The following is a 21,192-nucleotide window of genomic DNA, read 5'->3' as shown; positions in this document are numbered from 1 at the left end:
AATCCCTTAATATTCCCGAACAGCTTAGTCTGTTAATCAAAGACTGTTTCATATTATTGCCAGACTAACAGTTTATGCCGGATAACCGGCCAACAACTTAACAACAGCAGTGCTATACTCATTTATATATACCATTAGGGCCCAATGGTAAAACATTACATTTACTACTGCTTTATCAGCTTAGTCATTTATATTTATGTTTTATTAATCTAATTTTTAAATAGATTTTTTTATTGTGAATAACATTGTATAATAAATTGTTTTGCATTTCTATCAATCAAACTGTCTATAATTCTCTGTTCATTGTGTATCATCCTTGAGGTGTGGTTAATATGTTATTGTTAATTTACAAATCTGTTTAACTTTCTGGCACCAGTTGATTTAAAAACATTTTTTTCCAAAGGTTTTTCTTATTCTTTACATGATAGAATTATTGGATCACTCAGGCCGAAATATTGGGCCAGTCTTAAAGTATGTCCACAAGACACAATTAACCTAGCTAATCTACATATATAGATTATATAGCTAGTTATACTTATCCTTTACTTATGCTGTGGTATACTCCAAAACTGGATTCACAATTTAGAAAGCTTCAGAATTAAAATCCCATAGCATTCCCTGCTGGTTCATTGTCTGAATAAAACTTGAGTCACATTCTGATAAGTGCCATATTTACAGTGGAAACTGTACAGTATCCCATATGAAAAAACTAAGACTGACCGTACAAATGAGATAGTGTTTCCCAGCCAGTGGCCTCCAGCTGTTGCAAGACTACAACTTCCAGTATGCCTGGACAGCCAAAGGCTGTCCAGGCATGCTGGGAGTTGTGGTTTTGCAACAGCTGGAGGCACCCTGGTTGGGAACAGTGTACTGTCCAGTACTTACATCTGGGTCAATCTTAATAAGTGCTATATCCAACTTCTGATCAATGTCCTTGATCTTGGCGTCATAATGGGCCCCGTCTTTTACTTCTACTTTAATCCTCTGCTTGTTGGTGAGGACATGGGCATTTGTTACAATGACTCCATCTTCAGACACAATAAATCCTGAGCCGCTGGACACAGCCATCTCCTGGCCGGTGAACAGTGACCTGCAGCAAGAAAACACCAGGTGACTTTATTATACATTATAGTAGTGTAAACCACTAGGATCTAGTATACTCTTTGGCTGGGTTGCTGTTTGTTTAGTTGTATGTCATGTTTTGTAAGGCCTCGTTCACATTGCCGTCGGTGTCCGCTATTCGGAGTTCCATCGGCAATCCGGCCAGAAGGACTGGAGTTTGGCGGACAAAAAAATAGTGCAATATGAAATACCAGAAATGGACAGACGTCCTGCACTCACCGCAGAGGATTGGGTCACTCAGCTCCCATCACGGGCTTCACCACCGGGCGGGCTGGCAAGGCTAGCGCAGGGCGCTCAGAGGTGACTGCCAGCGGTTTCACACACAAAGGTGTGCTTCTTTCGGCCGTAAGAAGCGCATCTTTGTGCGTGAAACCGCCGGCAGTCACCTCTGAGCGCCCCGCGCTAGCCTTGCCAGCCCGCCCGGTAGAAAAACCTGTGATGGGAGCCGAGTGACCCAATCCTCTGCGGTGAGTGCAGGACGTCTGTCCATTTCTGGTATTTTATTTACTGACATCTACTTTACATTGTCCTAGCACCATCGAAGGTCGGTTTGCCTGGTCACTAGAGATGAGCGAACTTACAGTAAATTCGATTCGTCACGAACTTCTCGGCTCGGCAGTTGATGACTTATCCTGCATGAATTAGTTCAGCTTTCAGGTGCTCCGGTGGACTGGAAAAGATGTCCTAGGAAAGAGTCTCCTAGGACTGTATCCACCTTTTCCAGCCCACGGGAGCACCTGAAAGCTGAACTAATTTATGCAGGATAAGTCATCAACTGCCGAGCCGAGAAGTTCGTGACGAATCGAATTTACTGTAAGTTCGCTCATCTCTACTTGTCACCTGTAGTGTTGTTCCATGACCCATCTCAGGAAGCTGTGTGTTTAAGGTATCAGTGCCGCTTGGATTTCCCTTTCAGTATTTGCAACTATTTTATTCTCCGCTAAAATCCTGTAAAATTACCGGGTCACCGACGGACTCCATGCAAGTGATTGGGATTCGTCATGACCCGGTAGTAGCCGTATGCATCCGACCCGTTTTAGGGTCCGATCGGTTCAGAAAAAAAAAAAAAAAAGCCTATCGGACCCTTAACGGGTCGGTGCAAACGGCCGTGTGAACCTAGCCTTACATTTCATGCATTTGTTGCTTAGTTGAAATTCTTGATTACATGTTTATATTTAAAGGAGTACTCAAGGCAACTGAACTGATCAGAGGATAGGGGATACATGTCTAATCATGAGAGGGGTCCTGTCTTTTGGTGATCTCCTGTGCAGAGCCCATCCTACTTACCTGTCCTCAGCGCGATCTGCCCCCCACCATCCTATATGAGGGCAAGTGACGGCTGATCCCGCAGTGATGTCCCTCCTCAGTCAGTGACTAGCTGAGCGGGTTGTCTCTTCCTTATGTCCAGGAAGGTGGGGACCGGATCACACTGAGGACGAGTGTGTAGGACGGGCCCTGTACAGGAGATCTGAAGGGGACCCCAGTGGTCGTACTCTGCAATCAGACACTTATCCCCTATTCTGTGGATAGGGGATAAGTCCAGTTTGACGGAGTACCCTTTTAACTCTTTAATGACCAGGAAAATATTTGTGTTTGAGTTTTGTTTTTACATAGTAACATAGGGGGAAATGTATCAAAACCTGACCAGAAGTAAAGTTGCTGAGTTGCCTATAGCAACCAATCAGATCGCTTCTTTCATTTTTGAAAAGGCCTGTGAAAAATGAAAGAAGCGATCTGATTGGTTGCTATGAGTGACTCAGCAACTTTTCCTCTGGACAGGTTTTGATAAATCTCCCCCTTAGTTTGTAAGTTTTAAAAAAAGATGATAGTTCATCGAGTTCAACCTAAAACCCTATTGTGTTGATCCAGAGGAAGGCAAAAAAAAACCATGAGGCTGATGCCAATTACCCCATGAAAGAGGAAAAATTCCTTCCTGACTCCGATATGGCGATCAGAATAAATCCCTGGATCAACGTTCTCTCCCCATAAATGCTTGTTTTTTTCTTGCCTAACTAGTTGTTGTTTGTAATAGCATTTTTCATTTTAACATAAAATATAATATGAGGAAAAAAGTAATAAAATTATTTGTGGGGTGAAATTCAAAAATAAAATGCAATTCTGCAACATTTTGAAGGGTTTTATTTTAATGTTGTTCACTGTGTGGTCAATAGGTTTTCCTATTTAAAAAAAAAACTTAAAAAAATTGCTTTGCATCATCATATTTTTTGGGTCAATATTTTTTTTATCATTACCACTTATGTGCAGATTTGACATTTTGATCACTTTTTACATATTTTTTGATAGGACCAAATATCACCAATTTTGACATTTGGTAACTATTATAATTTGATAGTTCCAACAACTCTACATGGGGCGACTATGTAATTTTTTAGTTTTATTCTTTTTTAGTGGCATTTGGTTGCTTAAATAGTTCAATACAATGCATATAATCTTTTTGTGTTATCAACAAACCAAGTAAGCAAACCCAATAGCCATAGAGGGTAGGGAGGTTCACACCAAAAGAGGGGATACCAATCCTAAATAACCCTTGCTAATGATTATGGGACCTCATACATGCCGCCTAAAGCAATAATGCAAATACCATAACTACAAAGAACTATGATTGCAGCAGCATTGTATAGTCAAAATATGAAAATCTTTATTGCAAAAAATCATAATTTACTAATTAAAAACATCATAAAAGTACATGCTCGATATATATATATATATATATATATATATATATATATAAAAAGAGATGGTGGCAAAAGAAAAACACAGGGGCGGTCTGGGCTCTTGTAATCTAATCACAGTGACCAGGACATCCGGGTGAGATATTTCCCATAGACAACATTAGAATAGGGGTAACATCATGTATATGCTGGATATATATTGCCATATGGCATGATGTTACCCCTATGATAATGCTGTATATGGGAAATATCTCATCCGGATGTTCTGGTCACTGTGATTAGATTACAAGAGCCCAGACCGCCCCTGTTTTTTTCTTTTGCCACCATCTCTTTATATGTTGAGCATGTACTTTTATGATGTTTTTAATTTGTATGACATTATTTTTTTTATAAAGATTTTCATATTTTGACTATACAAGGCTGCTGCAATCATAGTTCTTTGTAGGTGTGGTCTTTTTGTGTATCAGTAGATCAATCATTCCAGGCACTGAGGCCTAGCAGAAGACTTGGGCTGCCATGACAATCGGTCATCATCCTCAAAGAGTGCTGATTGGTCCACTAAACCAGCAGAAATGTGGCACAGCACTGTTTAAATTCCATGATCGTAGCATTTAAGCCCACCTGACCCCCAAATTGACATTTTTGGTTTACGTTTTCTTCCTCTCACCTTCTAAGACCGATAATGTTTTTATTTCTTTTACTAACAGAGTTGTATTAGTGGCTATTATAACTATCCTTGGCAGAGAGTTGTAAAGTAGGGTCCCCCATGCTGAATTATTTTTTTTTTTAAGCCAAGAGGAGAGCACTACAAAGAGCACCTCTTCATTTGAAGGATCCAGCATATCCTTCTTTTCCCCAGGCAGCCCAATGATTTTAATAGGAACTGTGTAATGATCAACTTCTCCTGTGGTGGCGCTGCAGTCATAATTAGCGGTTGTTGCCCAGTTCAATCACTGATGATCGCTGTTAACCAAACAGGATTATACAAAATAGACTTGTCTGTGGTTCCGACAGTGAAAACATAATGTCTATGTTTAGTTTTACCTTCAGAATATATTGGTTTGCTTCGCATAAATGTGCAGTATATGAGTCAATTCCTTATTGGACCTCACCCTTAAATCTACCTTGTTGACGATTACCTTCTAAAGAGTTCCAGATGGACAACAGCCGGCGCGATCTTCTGCACCACGTCAGCGATGAAATTAAACTTGTATCTCAGGCTGTCAGGGTAATGTGAACCTTAAAGAAATATTTTTGAAGCTGTTAATATGCCAAATAAATCTAAAAATAGGCGATCTGTCAGAAAAACTTCCATGTTGTCATATTTCTTTTAGACCAATGTGGTTTACATAATAGGTGGTTAGTGATTTAGAAGATATTTCCGTGACATTGGACAGTTTGTCAACTTTATCCCAAAATTTGGAAAAAGTAGCTTGATGGGACATCACCGCTTTCCTTATGGGTGTTCACACTTTCCTGGAAAACCCTTAAAGGGGTTTTCTTAAAGCGCAACTGTCATGAGATTTTAGCCCCCCAGACTACTACAATGTTGTTACAGATGTCCATAATGTGAGTGTAACCATACATTTAAGGGTTTTCCTCCTTCTTTTATAACTTATAAAATACATTTATCCAGCGGTCAGGCACAGTCAGATAGGTGTGGCTTGGGGTTCGCAAAGCTCAGCTACCGCCACGCCTATCCTTTCAGCACTGGAATCGCTGTGTAGTAAGACAGTGCATCCACAGCGCATGCGCCCCTCCTGGCGTGCGTGCGCCACCGTTCTGCATTGACAGAGCTCCCGCTCGCTCCCGCTGCCTATGCGCTCACTGCGCAGGTGCAGTACTAGAGGAAGGGAGGGTTGTATGTGCTGCGTCTTACTACACAGCGATCCCAGCGCTGAAATGAGAGGACAGGCCTGGCGGCAGCGGGGCTTTGCGAACCTGAAGCCACGCCTATCCGACTGTGCCAGACCGCTGGATAAATGTATTTTATAAGTTATAAAAGAAGGAGGAAACCCAATAAATGGTTACACTCATGTTATGGACATCTGTAACAATATTGTAGTAGTCTGGGCGGCTAAAAACTCAAGACAGTTGTGCTTTAATGTGGAAAAGATGATAAGTATGGGATTGATGGAGGTCTGACCACTGGGAACCTACTTATCATAAATGAAGGTCCATATTCCATCCATGTGAATTCTCAACAGTCGTAAAAATTCACTAAGGGTGACGACAAAGGGCCTCGTTCTCATGACCAGTGGGGGCCCAAGCTGTCAGACTTCCCCCCATATACTTATCACCTATCCAGGGCTGCTCCATAGAAAACATGGTATTTCCATACCTCACATAAAGTGGTGCAGCAATATGTCTCCTCTCCAAATTAAGGAGACCAAGGTGTATATGGAAATCATCTGAATTGTTCTCTCCACCAAATATACTACTTTTACTACTTTTTTTATTACAGTTTAAGTTAATGGATGCCAAGAGTAATATAAATTTTGATTTGTCCAACTAGGTATATAATATATCTATGGCCACTAAGGAAACATTCTCCTGACACGCAGAACAACAAGAATCTATATGTAACTAGGTCAGTAGTGCTGCCGAGCGGCTTCCCTTATATCCCCTACATGCGTTAAGCCAGCATGTTCTCGCATGACACTGACTCACAAACACACCATCACAGGTATTTACCCTGCAGAAAGCTGCCTGTCACCTCCAGCTACAACACAGAAGATCAACACATCTAGCTCCTGTGGCTCGTTGCCTAACCAACACTGATATACACTTCCAAGCAGGTAGAGTCCTCTCTCCGAACAGAGGTACCACTGCAGGGCCGGACTGGCCATCGGCACCCCAAGCATTTGCCTGGTGGGCCGGGCCGTCCTCCTGCCCTGTAACACGGGCCGGACTGGCCTATTGGGCAACCAGGAAATATCCCGGTTTGGCCTCTGGCTCACATTTTTGTGCCTAGCATTTGCTCTCCTGCTCACCTGTAATTGCTCCGCTCCCAGATAAGAGCCAGCACAGCCAGGCGCTCCGGCCGCCACGTAATGATGCTCGCTAACGTCACGCTACATCCTGACACTGGCCCTGGGTATTCTGAGAGCGTGATGTGTCCGAGCGTCATTACGCGGCGGCTGGCCAACGCACGTAGCTGTGCTGGCTCTTATCTGGAGGAAGGTGCTGCCCTGAATCCCCCGCAACCGCAAAGGTACCAGCCAGGGGTGGGTGGTTGTCTAATCTGGGGGTACTACCTGTCTACTGCGGGGGGTCTAATCTGGGGGTACTACCTACTTACTGGGGGGGGGTCTAATCTGGGGGTACTACCTGCCTACTGGGGGGGGGGTTGTCTTATCGGTGGGTACTACCTGCCTACTGGGGGGCTGACTAATCAGGGGGTACTCCCTGCCTACTGAGGGGAATTAATCTGGGGTACTACCTGCATACTGGGGGTACTACCTGCCTACTGGGGGGTTGTCTTATCGGGGGGGGGGGGGGTACTACCTGCCTACTGGGGGGCTGACTAATCCGGGGGTACTCCCTGCCTACTGAGGGGAATTACTCAGGGGGTACTACCTGCATACTGGAGGGGGGGGTTAATCTAGGGGTACTACCTGCCTACAGGGGGGTGTCTAATCTGGGGGTACTACCTGCCTACTGAGGGGGCTAATCTGGGGTGACTACCTGCCTACAAGGGGAGGGGGGTCTAGTCTGAGCGGAATACCTGCCAACACACCTTCCAACCTAACTACCGGGAGATGAGACATAGGGGAGGAGAATGTGACATGGGGAGAATGTGGCATGAAATGGACATGTGACATAGGGGGAGAATGGCGCCGGAGCGGGAGGCAGAGAGTAAAAACGCTCGCCTCCGGCTCCCATGTTTGTGCCTAGCATTTGCTCTACGGCTCACCTGTAATTGCTCCTCTCCCAGATAAGAGCCAACACAGCTACGCGTGCCGTCTGCCATGTAATGACGCTCCCTCACGTCACGCTCCCAGAATTCAAGGACCGGCGTCACTACGTCCTGACGCCGGCCCTAGGTATTCTGAGAGCGTGCTGGCTCTTATCTGGGGGAAGGTGCTTCCCTGAATCCCCGGCAACAACGAAGATCTGGGAGTACTACCTGTCTACTCAGGGGGTCTGATCTGGGGGTACTACCTACCTACTGGTGGGGGTCTAATCTGGGGGTACTACCTGCCTACTGGAGGGTTGTCTAATCTGGGGGTACTACCTGCCTACTGGAGGGTTGTCTAATCGGGGTACTCCCTGCCTACTGGGGGGAATTAATCTAGGGGTAAAACCTGCCTACTTTGGGGGGGGGGTAATCTGGGGGTACTACCTGCCTACTGGGGGGGGTAATCTGGGGTACTACCTGCCTACTGGGGGGATTGATCTGGGGGTACTGCTTGTTGACTAGGGAGGGGATTGACCTGGGGGTACTACCTGTCTACTAGGGGGGAAGGGGGTTAATCTGGGGGTACTACCTGCCTACAGGGGGGTGTCTAATCTGGGGGTGCTACCTGCCTACTGAGGGGCTAATCTGGGGGGACTACCTGTCTTCAGGGGGAGGGGGGTCTAGTCTGGGGGGGACTACCTGCCTAAACACCTTCCAACCTAACTACCAGAAGATGAGACATGGGGGAGGAGAATGTGGCATGAAATGGACATGTGACATGGGGTAGAGGAGACTGGGAGGGGATGGGAAGGGGAATGGAGGGGGAGGAGAATGTGACTGGGGGATAGAAATGAAATGGGAGAGATGTGAAATGGGTTGTGGACATGAAATGGGGGAATAGATGTAAAAAGAGGGGAGATTCCCCATATCGTGCAGCCCTACTAGCAGTACCTGGCTACCTAACTACCTACATCAGTGTTTCCCAACCAGGGTGCAAAACTAAGACTCTACAGCCAGAGGCCGTCTGGGCATGCTGACAGCTGTAGTTTCGCAACAGCTAGAGGCACCATGGTTAGGGAAACGGTGACCTACCTACATACCTGGCTACCTGCCTTTTATTGAGCGGGACATCAAGGGGGCATTATTACAGGCCTATAGATGGGGAGATTGTATAGCGTTAAGGAGAGCACTAGAAAAATGCAGAGTCTAAGATGTTTGTTCTGCAAATGAAGAGAGCTAAAGTTTTGGCTGGAAGAAGACATCATGGCAGTCTGAGTCGGACGGGGAAGAAAGGGAAAGAGGACGACGCTGATCAGAAAAGATGTGACCTGTGAGTTCCTTCATGTAGCTGTAATCCCTTATATGGTATATATCCTGTGTACAGCTGGTATTTACCTCTATATGGTCCTGTATATAATCACTTTTATGGTATACAAATCCAGTGCATAGGTGGTATCTACCTCTATATGGTGAATGTATGTGGGGATATTGGTCTTTTGTATAGTTGATTTTATAAAGTAACAATATAGCGGTATTAGTCAGTGGTAATGGTAGTGGTGCTCATGGTGTGGGGGTATTATTTGTCCCTTACTGGTAACACACAAAACTAGCACTGTGCACGCATTTCATTTTGTTTGGAGATACTGGACCATTTTTTTTTGTACTGGTAAGATTAGTAAGTATTGTTGGTATTGGTAGTGGTATTATTGTCAGTGGTATTATTGATAATATTGGTCCATATACTGGATTTGGTCAGTAACAGTATGATAGTGATATGTATGGTGATAATATTCCTCCTTGCATACTGGTATTATTGGTTATATTGTTCTCAGTATACAGGATTTGCTCAATAACAGTGTGATGGTAATATGTATGGTTATAATATTTCCTCCTTAGATACCGGTGTTATTTGGTAACTATCTAATATTTTATAATGTGTGTGTGTATGTATGTATATATATATATATATATATATATATATATATATATATATATATTTTATTATTATTATTATTATTATTTTTTAATTATTATTATTATTATTATTATGTACCCTATTATAACCAACTATGATTAACATGTGGTTCCCCCCCTTTTTGGCTCCGCCTTCACATAGCCACACCCATGACCAATGTGGGCTGCTTAGGGCCCTTTCACACTACAAAAATCCTCAGTTTTTAACCCCTTAAGGACACAGGGTTTTTCAGTTTTTGCACTTTCGTTTTTTCCTCCTTACCTTTTAAAAATCATAACCCTTTCAATTTTCCACCTAAAAATCCATATTATGGCTTATTTTTTGCATCACCAGTTCTAATTTGCAGTGACATTAGTCATTTTACCCAAAAATTCACGGCGAAACGTAAAAAAAAAATCATTGTGCGACAAAATCAAAGAAAGAACGCCATTTTGTAAGTTTTGGGGGCTTCCGTTTCTACGCAGTGCATATTTCGGTAAAAATGACACCTTATCATTATTCTGTTAGTTCATATGGTTAAAATGATACCCTACTTATATAGGTTTGATTTTGTCGCACTTCTGGAAAAAATCATAACTACATGCAGGAAAATGTATACGTTTTAAAATGTCATCTTCTGACCCCTATAACTTTTTTATTTTTCCACGTACAGGGTGGTATGAGGACTCATTTTTTGCGCCGTGATCTGAAGTTTTTATCGGTACAATTTTTGTTTTGAGCAGACTTTTTGATCACTTTTTATTCATTTTTTAATGGTATAAAAAGTGACCAAAAATACACTTTTTTGGACTTTGGAATTTTTTTGCGCGTACGCCATTGACCGTGCGGTTTAATTAATGATATATTTTTATAGTTCGGACATTTACGCACGCGTCGATACCACATATGTTTATTTTTATTTACACTGTTTTATTTTTTTATGGGAAAAGGGGGGTGATTCAAACTTTTATTAGGGAAGGGGTTAAAGGACCTTTATTAACACTTTCTTTTTACTTTTTTTTTGTAGTGTTATAGGTCCCATGGGGACCTATAACACTGCACACATTGATCTCTCATGCTGATCACTGGCGTGTATTAACACGCCTGTGATCAGTGTTATCGGCGCTTGACTGCTCCTGCCTGGATCTCAGGCACGGAGCAGTTATTCGCCGATCGGACACCGAGGAGGCAGGTAAGGTCCCTCCCGGTGTCCTGTAAGCTGTTCGGGACGTCACGATTTCACCACGGCGGTCCCGAACAGCCCGACTGAGCAGCTGGGTTACTTTCACTTTCACTTCAGACGCGGCGGTCAGCTTTGATCGCCGCATCTGAAAGGTTAATACAGGGCATCACCGCGATCGGTGATGTCCTGTATTAGCCGCGGGTCCCGGCCGTTGATAGCCGCCGGGACCGACCCGATATGCCGCGGGGACGCCGCGTGACCCCGCGGCATATCGCGGGAGCCGGCGGAGGACGTACATATACGTCCTTCGTCGTTAAGGGGTTAAACATCCTTACCAAAGTTCCGTCTGAAAACCAGCTGAAAACGTCAGTAACAAAATCCTATACGTCCATTAGAAAACCCCATTATAGTCTATGGGATTTTTCTAATAGCCTTTTTAACCCGTTATAGTCCATTATTGATAACGGCCGTTATTTTGTGATGGAAGACAGTACGGAAGAAAATAGTTCATTAAAGGGTACCTCTCATCAAAAAAACTTTTGATATATTTTAGATTAATGAATGTTGAATAACTTTCCAATAGCATGTTAATGAAAAATATGCTTCTTTCTATTGTATTTTTCCCGATCAGTCCTGTCAGCAAGCATTTCTGACTCATGCTGGAGTCCTAAACACTCAGAGCTGCCAGCCTGCTTTGTTCACAGCCAAACAGGCTGTGAACAAAGCAGGCTGGCAGCTCTGAGTGTTCTCCTTTGTGAACAAAGCAGACTGGCAGCTCGTAGTGTTTAGGACTCCAGCATGAGTCTGAAATGCTTGCTGCCAGGACTGGTAGGGAGACCCCTAGTGGTCATTTCTTCAGAGTGGAAAATTAAATAGAAAGAAGCATATTTTTTAATAACATGCAATTGTAAAGTTATTCTGCATACATTAATCTATAATATATCAAAAGTTTTTTTGATGAGAGGTACGCTTTAACTATTTTCTTCCGTACTGTCTTCCGTCACAAAATAACGGCCGTTATCAATAATGGACTATAACGGGTTAAAAAGGCTATTGGAAAAATCCCATAGACTATAATGGGATTTTCTAACGGACGTATAGGATTTTGTTACTGCCGTTTTCAGCTGATTTTCAGACAGAACTTCATACGGATGTTTAAAAACGGAGAATTTTTGCAGTGTTAAACAAGCCTTAGTGAAAAATGCCGGGCCTATTCTGTCCCAGTCCAGCCCTGTACCCCTGTATTACTATATAACTCGTGGTGATGATACAAGCTGTTATATAGAGTGGTACAGCTATAGGGGGTACAGAGGTAGCAGTTGTAGGCCCTGGTGTCTAAGGGGATTCAAAGGCCCCTCTACCACATAAGAAGACACCAGTGTTCTACATACATCCAGATTTTGCATTAGAGCCCATGAGTAGAGATGAGCGAACTTACAGTGAATTCGATTCGTCACGAACTTCTCGGCTCGGCAGTTGATGACTTTTCCTGCATAAATTAGTTCAGCTTTCAGGTGCTCCGGTGGGCTGGAAAAGGTGGATACAGTCCTAGGAGACTTTCCTAGGAATGTATCCACCTTTTCCAGCCCACTGGACTAATTTATGCAGGAAAAGTCATCAACTGCCGAGCCGAGAAGTTTGTGACGAATTGACTTTACTGTAAGTTCGCTCATCTCTACCCAGGAGCCTCAAGTTACACCTCTGGTTATAGACATTGCCATTTCTACCAATGTGATAAGATTCCAAAGGTAGAGATTTTTCTAAATTTTACGCTGGCAAAGGCACCTTGGGGGAGATTTATCAAAACCTGTGCAGAGGAAGAGTGGTGCAGTTGCCCATAGCAACCAATCAGATTGCTTCTTTCATTTTCCACAGGCCTCTTTAGAGGCCTGTGGAAAATGAAAGAAGCAATCTGATTGGTTGCTATGGGCAACTGCACCACTCTTCCTCTGCACAGGTTTTGATAAATCTCCCCCCTTGTGTACAGTTCATAGAACCAAATAAAGTTGAATCACCTTAATAAAGGAGATTCACATCAGAAGACTGAACAGAGATCCAGTTAGAGACTTAGGAGGACATGTATCATCTCTGGGGTTAAAGGGGTACTCCAGTGGAAAACATTTTTTTTATTTTTTATTTTTTTTATCAACTGGTGCCAGAAAGTTAAACAGATTTGTCAACTACTTCTATATACAAATGCATAATCCTTCCAGTACTTATCCGCTGCTGTATGCTCCACAGGAAGTTGAGTTGTTCTTTTCTGTCTGACCACAGTGCTCTCTGCTGACATCTTTGTCCATGTCAGGAACTGTCCAGAGTAGGAGCAAATCCCCATAACAAACCTATCCTGCTCTGGACAGTTCCTAAAATGGACAGAGGTGTCAGCAGAGAGCACTGTGGACAGACAGAAAGGAAATTCAAAAAGAAAAGAACTTCCTGTGTCTCATACAGCAGCTGATAAGTACTGGAAACATTAAGATTTTTTAATAGAAGTAATTTACAAATCTGTTTAACTTTCTGGCACCAGTTGATAAAAAATAAATGAAAATAAAAAAACATATTCCACTGGAGTACCCCTTTAATCTCTGCTCATTTTCAATCTGCTGTATTCACTTGGAGCAGCATGCCTTTTAGTGAATCCACTGGCCCTGCGGCTGCCGTTGCACCCAGTGCACAAATACACACCAGCTATTGAGGTGGTATATAGGTGTCGCTAGTCAGCCCTAAAGTCACATGTGAGGAAGATGCGCCCCTGCCACATCCCCTCCATACGAGGCAAAGCCCCCTTCCAGCCTCCAGTATGCCTCCTTCATGCCCCCTTGGTGCCTGTGGTGTAAAATTTTTGAAATGGCCATGTTTGAGCAAACATTGCCATTTCTGCACCAAAATGTTCAACTCTAGAGGGTCGGGTTGATAAAGGCTCTCCTTAATTCACCATCAAATCATAATTAGAAAAAATATTTCAGAATATATGATATTTTGCACCCCTCAAGTCCCATGTACTGTATTTTATCCATGGGGCCATATTGCTAACCCTACCTAATATGAATGATTTCTTTTTGGCACCTGACATTTCCCTTAATTCTGTGCCTCAACCTTAGATACCTCTCTATAATCCACTGTGGAAAGTACACTGCTCAAAAAAATATAGGGAACACTTAAAAAACACAATGTAACTCCAAGTCAATGACACTTCTGTGAAATCACACTGTCCACTCAGGAAGCAACACTGATTGGCAATCAATTTCACATGCTGTTGTGAAAATGGAACAGACAACAGGTGGAAATGATAGGCAATTAGCAAGATACCCTCAATAAAGGAGTGGTTCTGCAGGTGGTGATGACCACTTCTCAGTTCCTATGCTTCCTGGTTGATGTTTTTGTCACTTTTGAATGCTGGCGGTGCTTTCACTCTAGTGGTAGCATGAGACGGAGTTTAGAACCCACACAAGTGGCTCAGGTAGTGTAGCTCATCCAGGATGGCGCATCAATGCGAGCTGTGGCAAGAAGGTTTCCTGTGTCTGTCAACGTAGTGTCCAGAACATGGAGGCGCTACCAGGAGACAGGCCAGTACATCAGGAGACGTGGAGGAGGCCGTAGGAGGGCAACAACCCATCAGCAGGACTGCTACCTCTGCCTTTGTGCAAGGAGGAGCAATGCTAGAGCCCTGCAAAATGACCTCCAGCAGGCCACATATGTGCATGTGTCCATTTAAACGGTCAGAAACAGACCCCATGAGGGTGGTATGAGGGCCCGACGTCCACAGGTGGGAGCTGTGCTTACAGCCCAACACCGTGCAGGACGTTTGGCATGTGCCAGAGAACACCAAGATTGGCAAATTCACCACTGGTGCCCTGTGCTCTTCACAGATGAAAGCAGGTTCACACTGAGCACATGTGACAGACGGGACAGAGTCTGGAGACGCGGTGGAGAACGTTCTGCTGCCTGCAACATCCTCCAGCATGACTGGTTTGGCGGTGGGTCAGTAATGGTGTGGGGTGGCATTTCTTTGGGGGGCCGCACAGCCCTCCATGTGCTTGCCAGAGGTAGCCTGACTGCCATTAGGTACCGAGATGAGATCCTCAGACCCCTTGTGAGACCATATGCTGGTGCGGTTGGCCTGGGTTCCTCCTAATGCAAGACAATGCTAGACCTCATGTGGCTGGAGTGTGTCAGCAGTTCCTGCTAGAGGAAGGCATTGATGCTATGGACTGGCCCGCCCGTTCCCCAGACTGAATCCGATTGAGCACATCTGGGACATCATGTCTCGCTCCATCCACCAACACCACCTTGCACCACAGACTGTCCAGGAGTTGGCGGATGCTTTAGTCCAGGTCTGGGAGGACATCCCTCAGGAGACCATCCGCCACCTCATCAGGAGCATGCCCAGGCATTGTAGGAAGGTCATACGGGCACGTGGAGGCTACACACACTACTGAGCCTCATTGTGACTTGTTTTAAGGACATTACATAAAGTTGGATCATCCTGTAGTGTGGTTTTCCACTTTGATTTTGAGTGTGACTCCATATCCAGACCTCCATGGGTTAATACATTTTATTTCCATTGATAATTTTTGTGTGATTTTGTTGTCAGCACATTCAACTACGTAAAGACGAAAGTATTTTATACGATTAATTCATTCATTCAGATCTAGGATGTTATCTTAGTGTTCCCTTAATTTTTTGAGCAGTGTAGTTACGAAGATCAATTATTGTTTTTAAAGTGTTGCTGTCGCTTATTAAAACTTTTGACATGTTACCTTAGAACATTGGGATATCTAAATACCAGTAACACCCATGTGTAGACAGCTGTTACAGCATTCTTGCTCCTCATCAGTACACAGCAGGGTGCTGGTTGGCTGGATGAGATGCCCTGCAGTATGATCTCTACTGTGGTCTGTAAGAGTGATACTGTATTATTTCCCTTTACAAGAACTACATCCTTGGTGTATAGTTGCCTGTCACTTGGAAACATTTTGAAAGGTTGAGTTTAGATGCCAATCACAGAATGTGGGGTCTGCCCTTGAGAGGAGAAAGTGGAAACTGCTGCGGCCTGTGTAGAGAAACAAGTTGCCTTAACATCTGTATATTTAAGATTGTCCTTGGGGAGGCAAGGAGACATGACATGAGCCTATGCTGCATAAGAGAGTGCCTGGTACTAACAGAGCAAATGGTAAACTAGTGAAGTGACCACTAATACTCTATGGTTTGATAGGCCATGGATGAGGGAGGTATTTAGTGTTCCATGTGGGCAGTCACTGAAGTGGTAAAAGGCTGAGGGCATTGTCCGCCCACATTGCTTAGCTCTGAGGAGGCTGCTAGGCGTTGAAAGGGGTCAGTCTGGTGTGGAAAATGTGTAGGGTGTGAATGGAAGAGTGTTCAAACCAACCAAGGGGATGCTAAGCTTAGGTACCTTTTGGTTGCTGGGTGAAGAATAATTTGCCCTAGTGGGCCAGTAGATGGGATTTTATTGCTCCAGAGGCCGGTAGAATCTCCTAGATTGTAGGCCTAACTGGTGGTTTAGATGGTGGGACTTGGTTTGTAGACCCAAGTAAGAGAGTCCAGAGAGCAGGCTGGGCCTCATGGATAGTGGTATGAGTGTTAAAGGAAGATCCCTGAGAATGGGTCTGAATGGGCAAGCTTATCCCCCTCCTCAACGGTAATAGGAGGAAATCTAGGGGCAGGCGTTAGGCCGGGTTCACACTGTGCTTGTGACACACAATAAGCATGTAAAATAGGAAAACTCCCGATATACCTGCTAAATGTGTCCATAGGCATTCATTGCAGTAAGGAGAACCAAAGAGTGTCCATTTGACCTCTTTTTGGCCAGTATACTTTTAACAAATAAAGAATGAAATAATGTTCAGGCCCTTTAAAAATTTTACCAAATTGGCCTATGGGGGTAAGGATGAAATAGCATGGCATCTATCACAGACATCCATGCAACGGTACCTTGGGAAGCTCCAGTGATACCACTGTCCTTTATGGACTTTATCAGGGGGAGCAGACATTCTGTCCTCTCATCCTCCTGAGCCTCTGCAAAGCAACGGTACTGCTGACAGCCAACAAATACAGATTTTTAATTCAAAATGTATGTCAAATTACTTTCCCACCACCACTGCTCTTCATGGTGCTCAGTAGGGGTAGAGGAAGGCTCACTTCATGGCTGAACTATCCGACTGGGGGAGCTCCAATAATGTAACTGTCTATATATGGACAGCTACATTATCAGAGCTTTCCCAGGGATTCCCTTCTTGGGGAAAAGCAATGCATCCCACCATATGCCTATGCAGTGGGATACATTGCAGCCCTCTGTAAAGCAGTATGGACCTAGCATTACTGAGGCCTAAAGGCACCAGTACAGGAAGGTAGTATTTTGGTGGAAAATCACCTTAAAGTAAGATCCTATAAGAGCAGAGAAGTAACACAGGCTTTGGGGGTGCAGGGTTCCTGAGAAAGGAACAGAAATCTGAGATTTCATATGGTTAATTATTGTTAAAGCGTATCTGTCAGATCCCACAAAAAAAATAAAATATAACTGTTACTCAGTACCTCATCCTGATTATATATATATATATATATATATATATATATATATAATTTATGTCTCTATCAGCCACATTTCACAAAAAATAGCGTATTACAGCTGCTCAATGTCTTTTCCATCTTGTCAAAGGAAGGGGGCATGTTCTCTTTCACCTGCCCTGTGATGACTCCTCCCCAGCCCCTCACTCTGCTGACTTGCTGACTCACTGCTCTGGAGCCTGGCAGCCCTGCTCTGTAACCCTTTCCTCTCTGGATTTATGCTGCGCACACACACACACACACACACACACAATGATTATTGGATATTGCCTGTACTCTACCACCAAAAACAATATGGTGACTGTATAACTTACGTCTTCCTATTTCTTTTATGTGTATCATCCTTTGGCAGTCCTGGAATGCTGGGACTTGTAGTTTTGGAATAGTTGGAGGTACAGTGTTTAGATAACTCTTTTTACAGCAGTGTTGCCTTCAGCTGTGTGCCTCCAGTTTTTGCAAAACTACAACTCCCAGTATGCCTAGACATCCTTTGACTGTCCAGGCATGCTTGGAGTTGTAGTTCTGCAATACCTGGAGGCAAATGATTGGCAAAACTCTGTGTTACAGTAGTGTTGCTGCTGGCTGTGTTCCTCCTGCAGCCTTGTCAATCAGCCATCCCGTGTCCATGACCCTTGGACACCCTCATGCTGCTGTGGGACTCATCAGTGTGCCAGGAGGTATGGGGAACCCTAGTGGTGGTATTTTCAAAGGCAGTTTTCTTTAATAAAATGTGAAACATTTTTTTTAAAGAAGTATATTAGAAAAACTATTGTTTTGTCACAATGTACAACATATAAAAAGTTTTTATATCTGACAGTGCCCATTTAAACTACTGTTTTCATATATTTTTGTAAACATTGAAGCCATAACTTCACCTGGTATGGACAGGGCCGGATCATCATTGGCGCTATGGAGTGCCCGCTCCGGGCCCTGTGCTCACAGGGGGCCCCTGTCACACTCGGGACATCCCTGTGTCCCGAAAAATCTTTTCAGGACACAAGGATGTCCCGGCGGTTACCTGTCTGCAGTGGCCCCCACGTTAACTTTAAAAACGCAGGGGCCGCCGGAAGGTAGCGCACGCAGGGACATCACTGACGTCCCATGCGTGCGCCCATAGGAAAGAAGCGGAGCGGAGCATCGAGGAGGACGCGCGCATGGTAACTTACCAGCGGCACGTCATCTTCAGTGTTCCGACCTCCGCTCCTGGGACCTACTGCTATGGCCCATAGGCCATAGCAGTAGATCGTGACCCTGGTCCCCGGGGTCCCCGGACCGGAGGGGCGGTGGTCGGAACACTGAAGTGGGGCAGTACACAGACATACACTGTATATGGCTGGAGGCTGTATGTCTGTGGGGGAACTGTACTGCACCTAATGTGAGGAACTACACTGCCAACCTAATGTGGGGAACTATACTGCACCTAAAGTGGGGGAATTATATTGTACCTCATGTGGGGGAACTATACTGCACCTAATGTGGGGAACTGTACTGCACCTAATGTGGGGGAACTGTACTGCACCTAATTTGGGGGAACTGTACTGCACCTAATGTGGGAGAACTGTACTGCACCTAATGTGGGGGAACTGTACTGCACCTAATGTGGGGGAACTGTACTGCACCTAATGTGGGGGAACTGTACTGCACCTAATGTGGGGGAACTGTACTGCACCTAATGTGGGGGAACTATGCTGCACCTAATGTGGGGAACTATACTGCACCTAATGTGGGGGAACTATGCTGCAACTAATGTGGGGGAACTGTTGGGGGGGGGGGCAACATAATGAAGTGCTCCGTCTTCCAGACAGCCTTAATCTGGCCCTGGGTATGGATGCAACTACTAAGCTTTTGTGTCTCAGATAAGAGTTGTAAACCTTAAAGGGGTACTCCGCTGCTCAGCGTTTGGAACAAACTTTTCCGAAGGCTGGAGCCGGGAGCTCCTGACGTCATAACCCTTCCCCCTCATGATGTCACACCCCGCCCCCTCAATGCAAGTCTTATATGTAGCAGCTATTGGTTAGCTGACTTTTAAAGTGTCCCTTTCATTTGAAAAAAAAAACTTTGGACAAGTCGTAGAGACATATCCAAAGTTTTAATTGTTCTAGGTCTGAGTGTTCAGATCACAACCGATCGTGCCGGGAGATGTCCGTGCTTAGCGCGTTCTCTGTGTCACATGACCTGGACGGACTTACAATGCAGTATTGTAATATAGGTCAGTATAGTTTGTAATATAGGTCAGTATAGGTCTCCAACCCAGTCCCTAAGCTATTCTAATCCAGTAAATGTTGTTGGGCTTAGAGGACTATTTTAGGGACCGCTAATATAGGTAGGCCTTACTGCTACAAAGCTTTATAGGCACTGTTCCAGCCACCTCTCTATGTGGTCTACTTTTGTATGTTTGAACCTCCAGACATTTTGACAGACCTCTATTCTCCATATAGATGTGACACCCTTCTATGTACTGCCCGTGCCCATGTGTCCTGCCATAGGTACAAATACCAATATCTGAGAAGAGGGAGAAAACTTTGAGGCTAAAACACAGATAGCACATTAGGGGTGTCAGCAGGTAAAAGTAATGTATCAACCCCCATGTGACACTCACTGACAGGGTTCCATAATATAATCATTGTGAGGACCCTATATAACAGACCTCTATATCTCACCTTCTATATCATTGTGAGGACCCTATATAACAGACCTCTATATCTCAGCTTCTATATCATTGTGAGGACCCTATATAACAGACCTCTATATCTCACCTTCTATATCATTGTGAGGACCCTATATAACAGACCTCTATATCTCAGCTTCCTATATCATTGTGAGGACCCTATATAACAGACCTCTATATCTCAGCTTCCTATATCATTGTGAGGACCCTATATAACAGACCTCTATATCTCAGCTTCTATATCATTGTGAGGACCCTATATAACAGACCTCTATATCTCACCTTCTATATCATTGTGAGGACCCTATATAACAGACCTCTATACCTCACCTTCCTATATCATTGTGAGGACCCTATATAACAGACCTCTATATCTCACCTTCTATATCATTGTGAGGACCCTATACAACAGACCTCTATATCTCACCTTCTATATCATTGTGAGGACCCTATATAAAAGACCTCTATATCTCACCTTCCTATATCATTGTGAGGACCCTATATAACAAACCTCTATATCTCAGCTTCTATATCATTGTGAGGACCCTATATAACAGACCTCTATATCTCACCTTCTATATCATTGTGAGGACCCTATATAACAGACCTCTATATCTCAGCTTCTATATCATTGTGAGGACCCTATATAACAGACCTCTATATCTCAGCTTCTATATCATTGTGAGGACCCTATATAACAGACCTCTATAACTCAGCTTCTATATCATTGTGAGGACCCTATATAACAGACCTCTATATCTCAGCTTCCTATATCATTGTGAGGACCCTATATAACAGACCTCTATATCTCACCTTCTATATCATTGTGAGGACCCTATATAACAGACCTCTATATCTCAGCTTCCTATATCATTGTGAGGACCCTATATAACAGACCTCTATATCTCACCTTCTATATCATTGTGAGGACCCTATATAACAGACCTCTATAACTCAGCTTCTATATCATTGTGAGGACCCTATATAACAGACCTCTATATCTCAGCTTCCTATATTATTGTGAGGACCCTATATAACAGACCTCTATATCTCACCTTCTATATCATTGTGAGGACCTTATATAAC

The 21,192-nt window shown here is 44.0% G+C and overlaps 1 protein-coding gene across 2 annotated transcripts in view; it reads right to left on the bottom strand.

Annotated features, from left to right (window-relative positions):
* HTRA4 (HtrA serine peptidase 4) overlaps positions 1–21,192 on the bottom strand; it is an 81,741-nt gene that overhangs the window by 30,968 nt on the left and 29,581 nt on the right. For both annotated transcript variants that reach the window (XM_056570910.1, XM_056570908.1), the window contains exons 2-3: positions 4,955–5,054; positions 886–1,090 (exon numbers count right to left, since the gene is read on the bottom strand). In XM_056570910.1, coding sequence (XP_056426885.1) covers positions 886–1,068 — 183 coding nt within the window. In that variant the 5' untranslated portion in view covers positions 1,069–1,090; positions 4,955–5,054. The remainder of the gene's footprint in view (positions 1–885; positions 1,091–4,954; positions 5,055–21,192) is intronic.

The sequence above is a fragment of the Hyla sarda genome, chromosome 4 (assembly GCF_029499605.1).
Source record: "Hyla sarda isolate aHylSar1 chromosome 4, aHylSar1.hap1, whole genome shotgun sequence".
Lineage (NCBI taxonomy): Eukaryota > Metazoa > Chordata > Amphibia > Anura > Hylidae > Hyla > Hyla sarda.
Note: the sequence above shows the minus strand (reverse complement) of the source record. Positions and strands in the feature narration are given on the sequence as shown.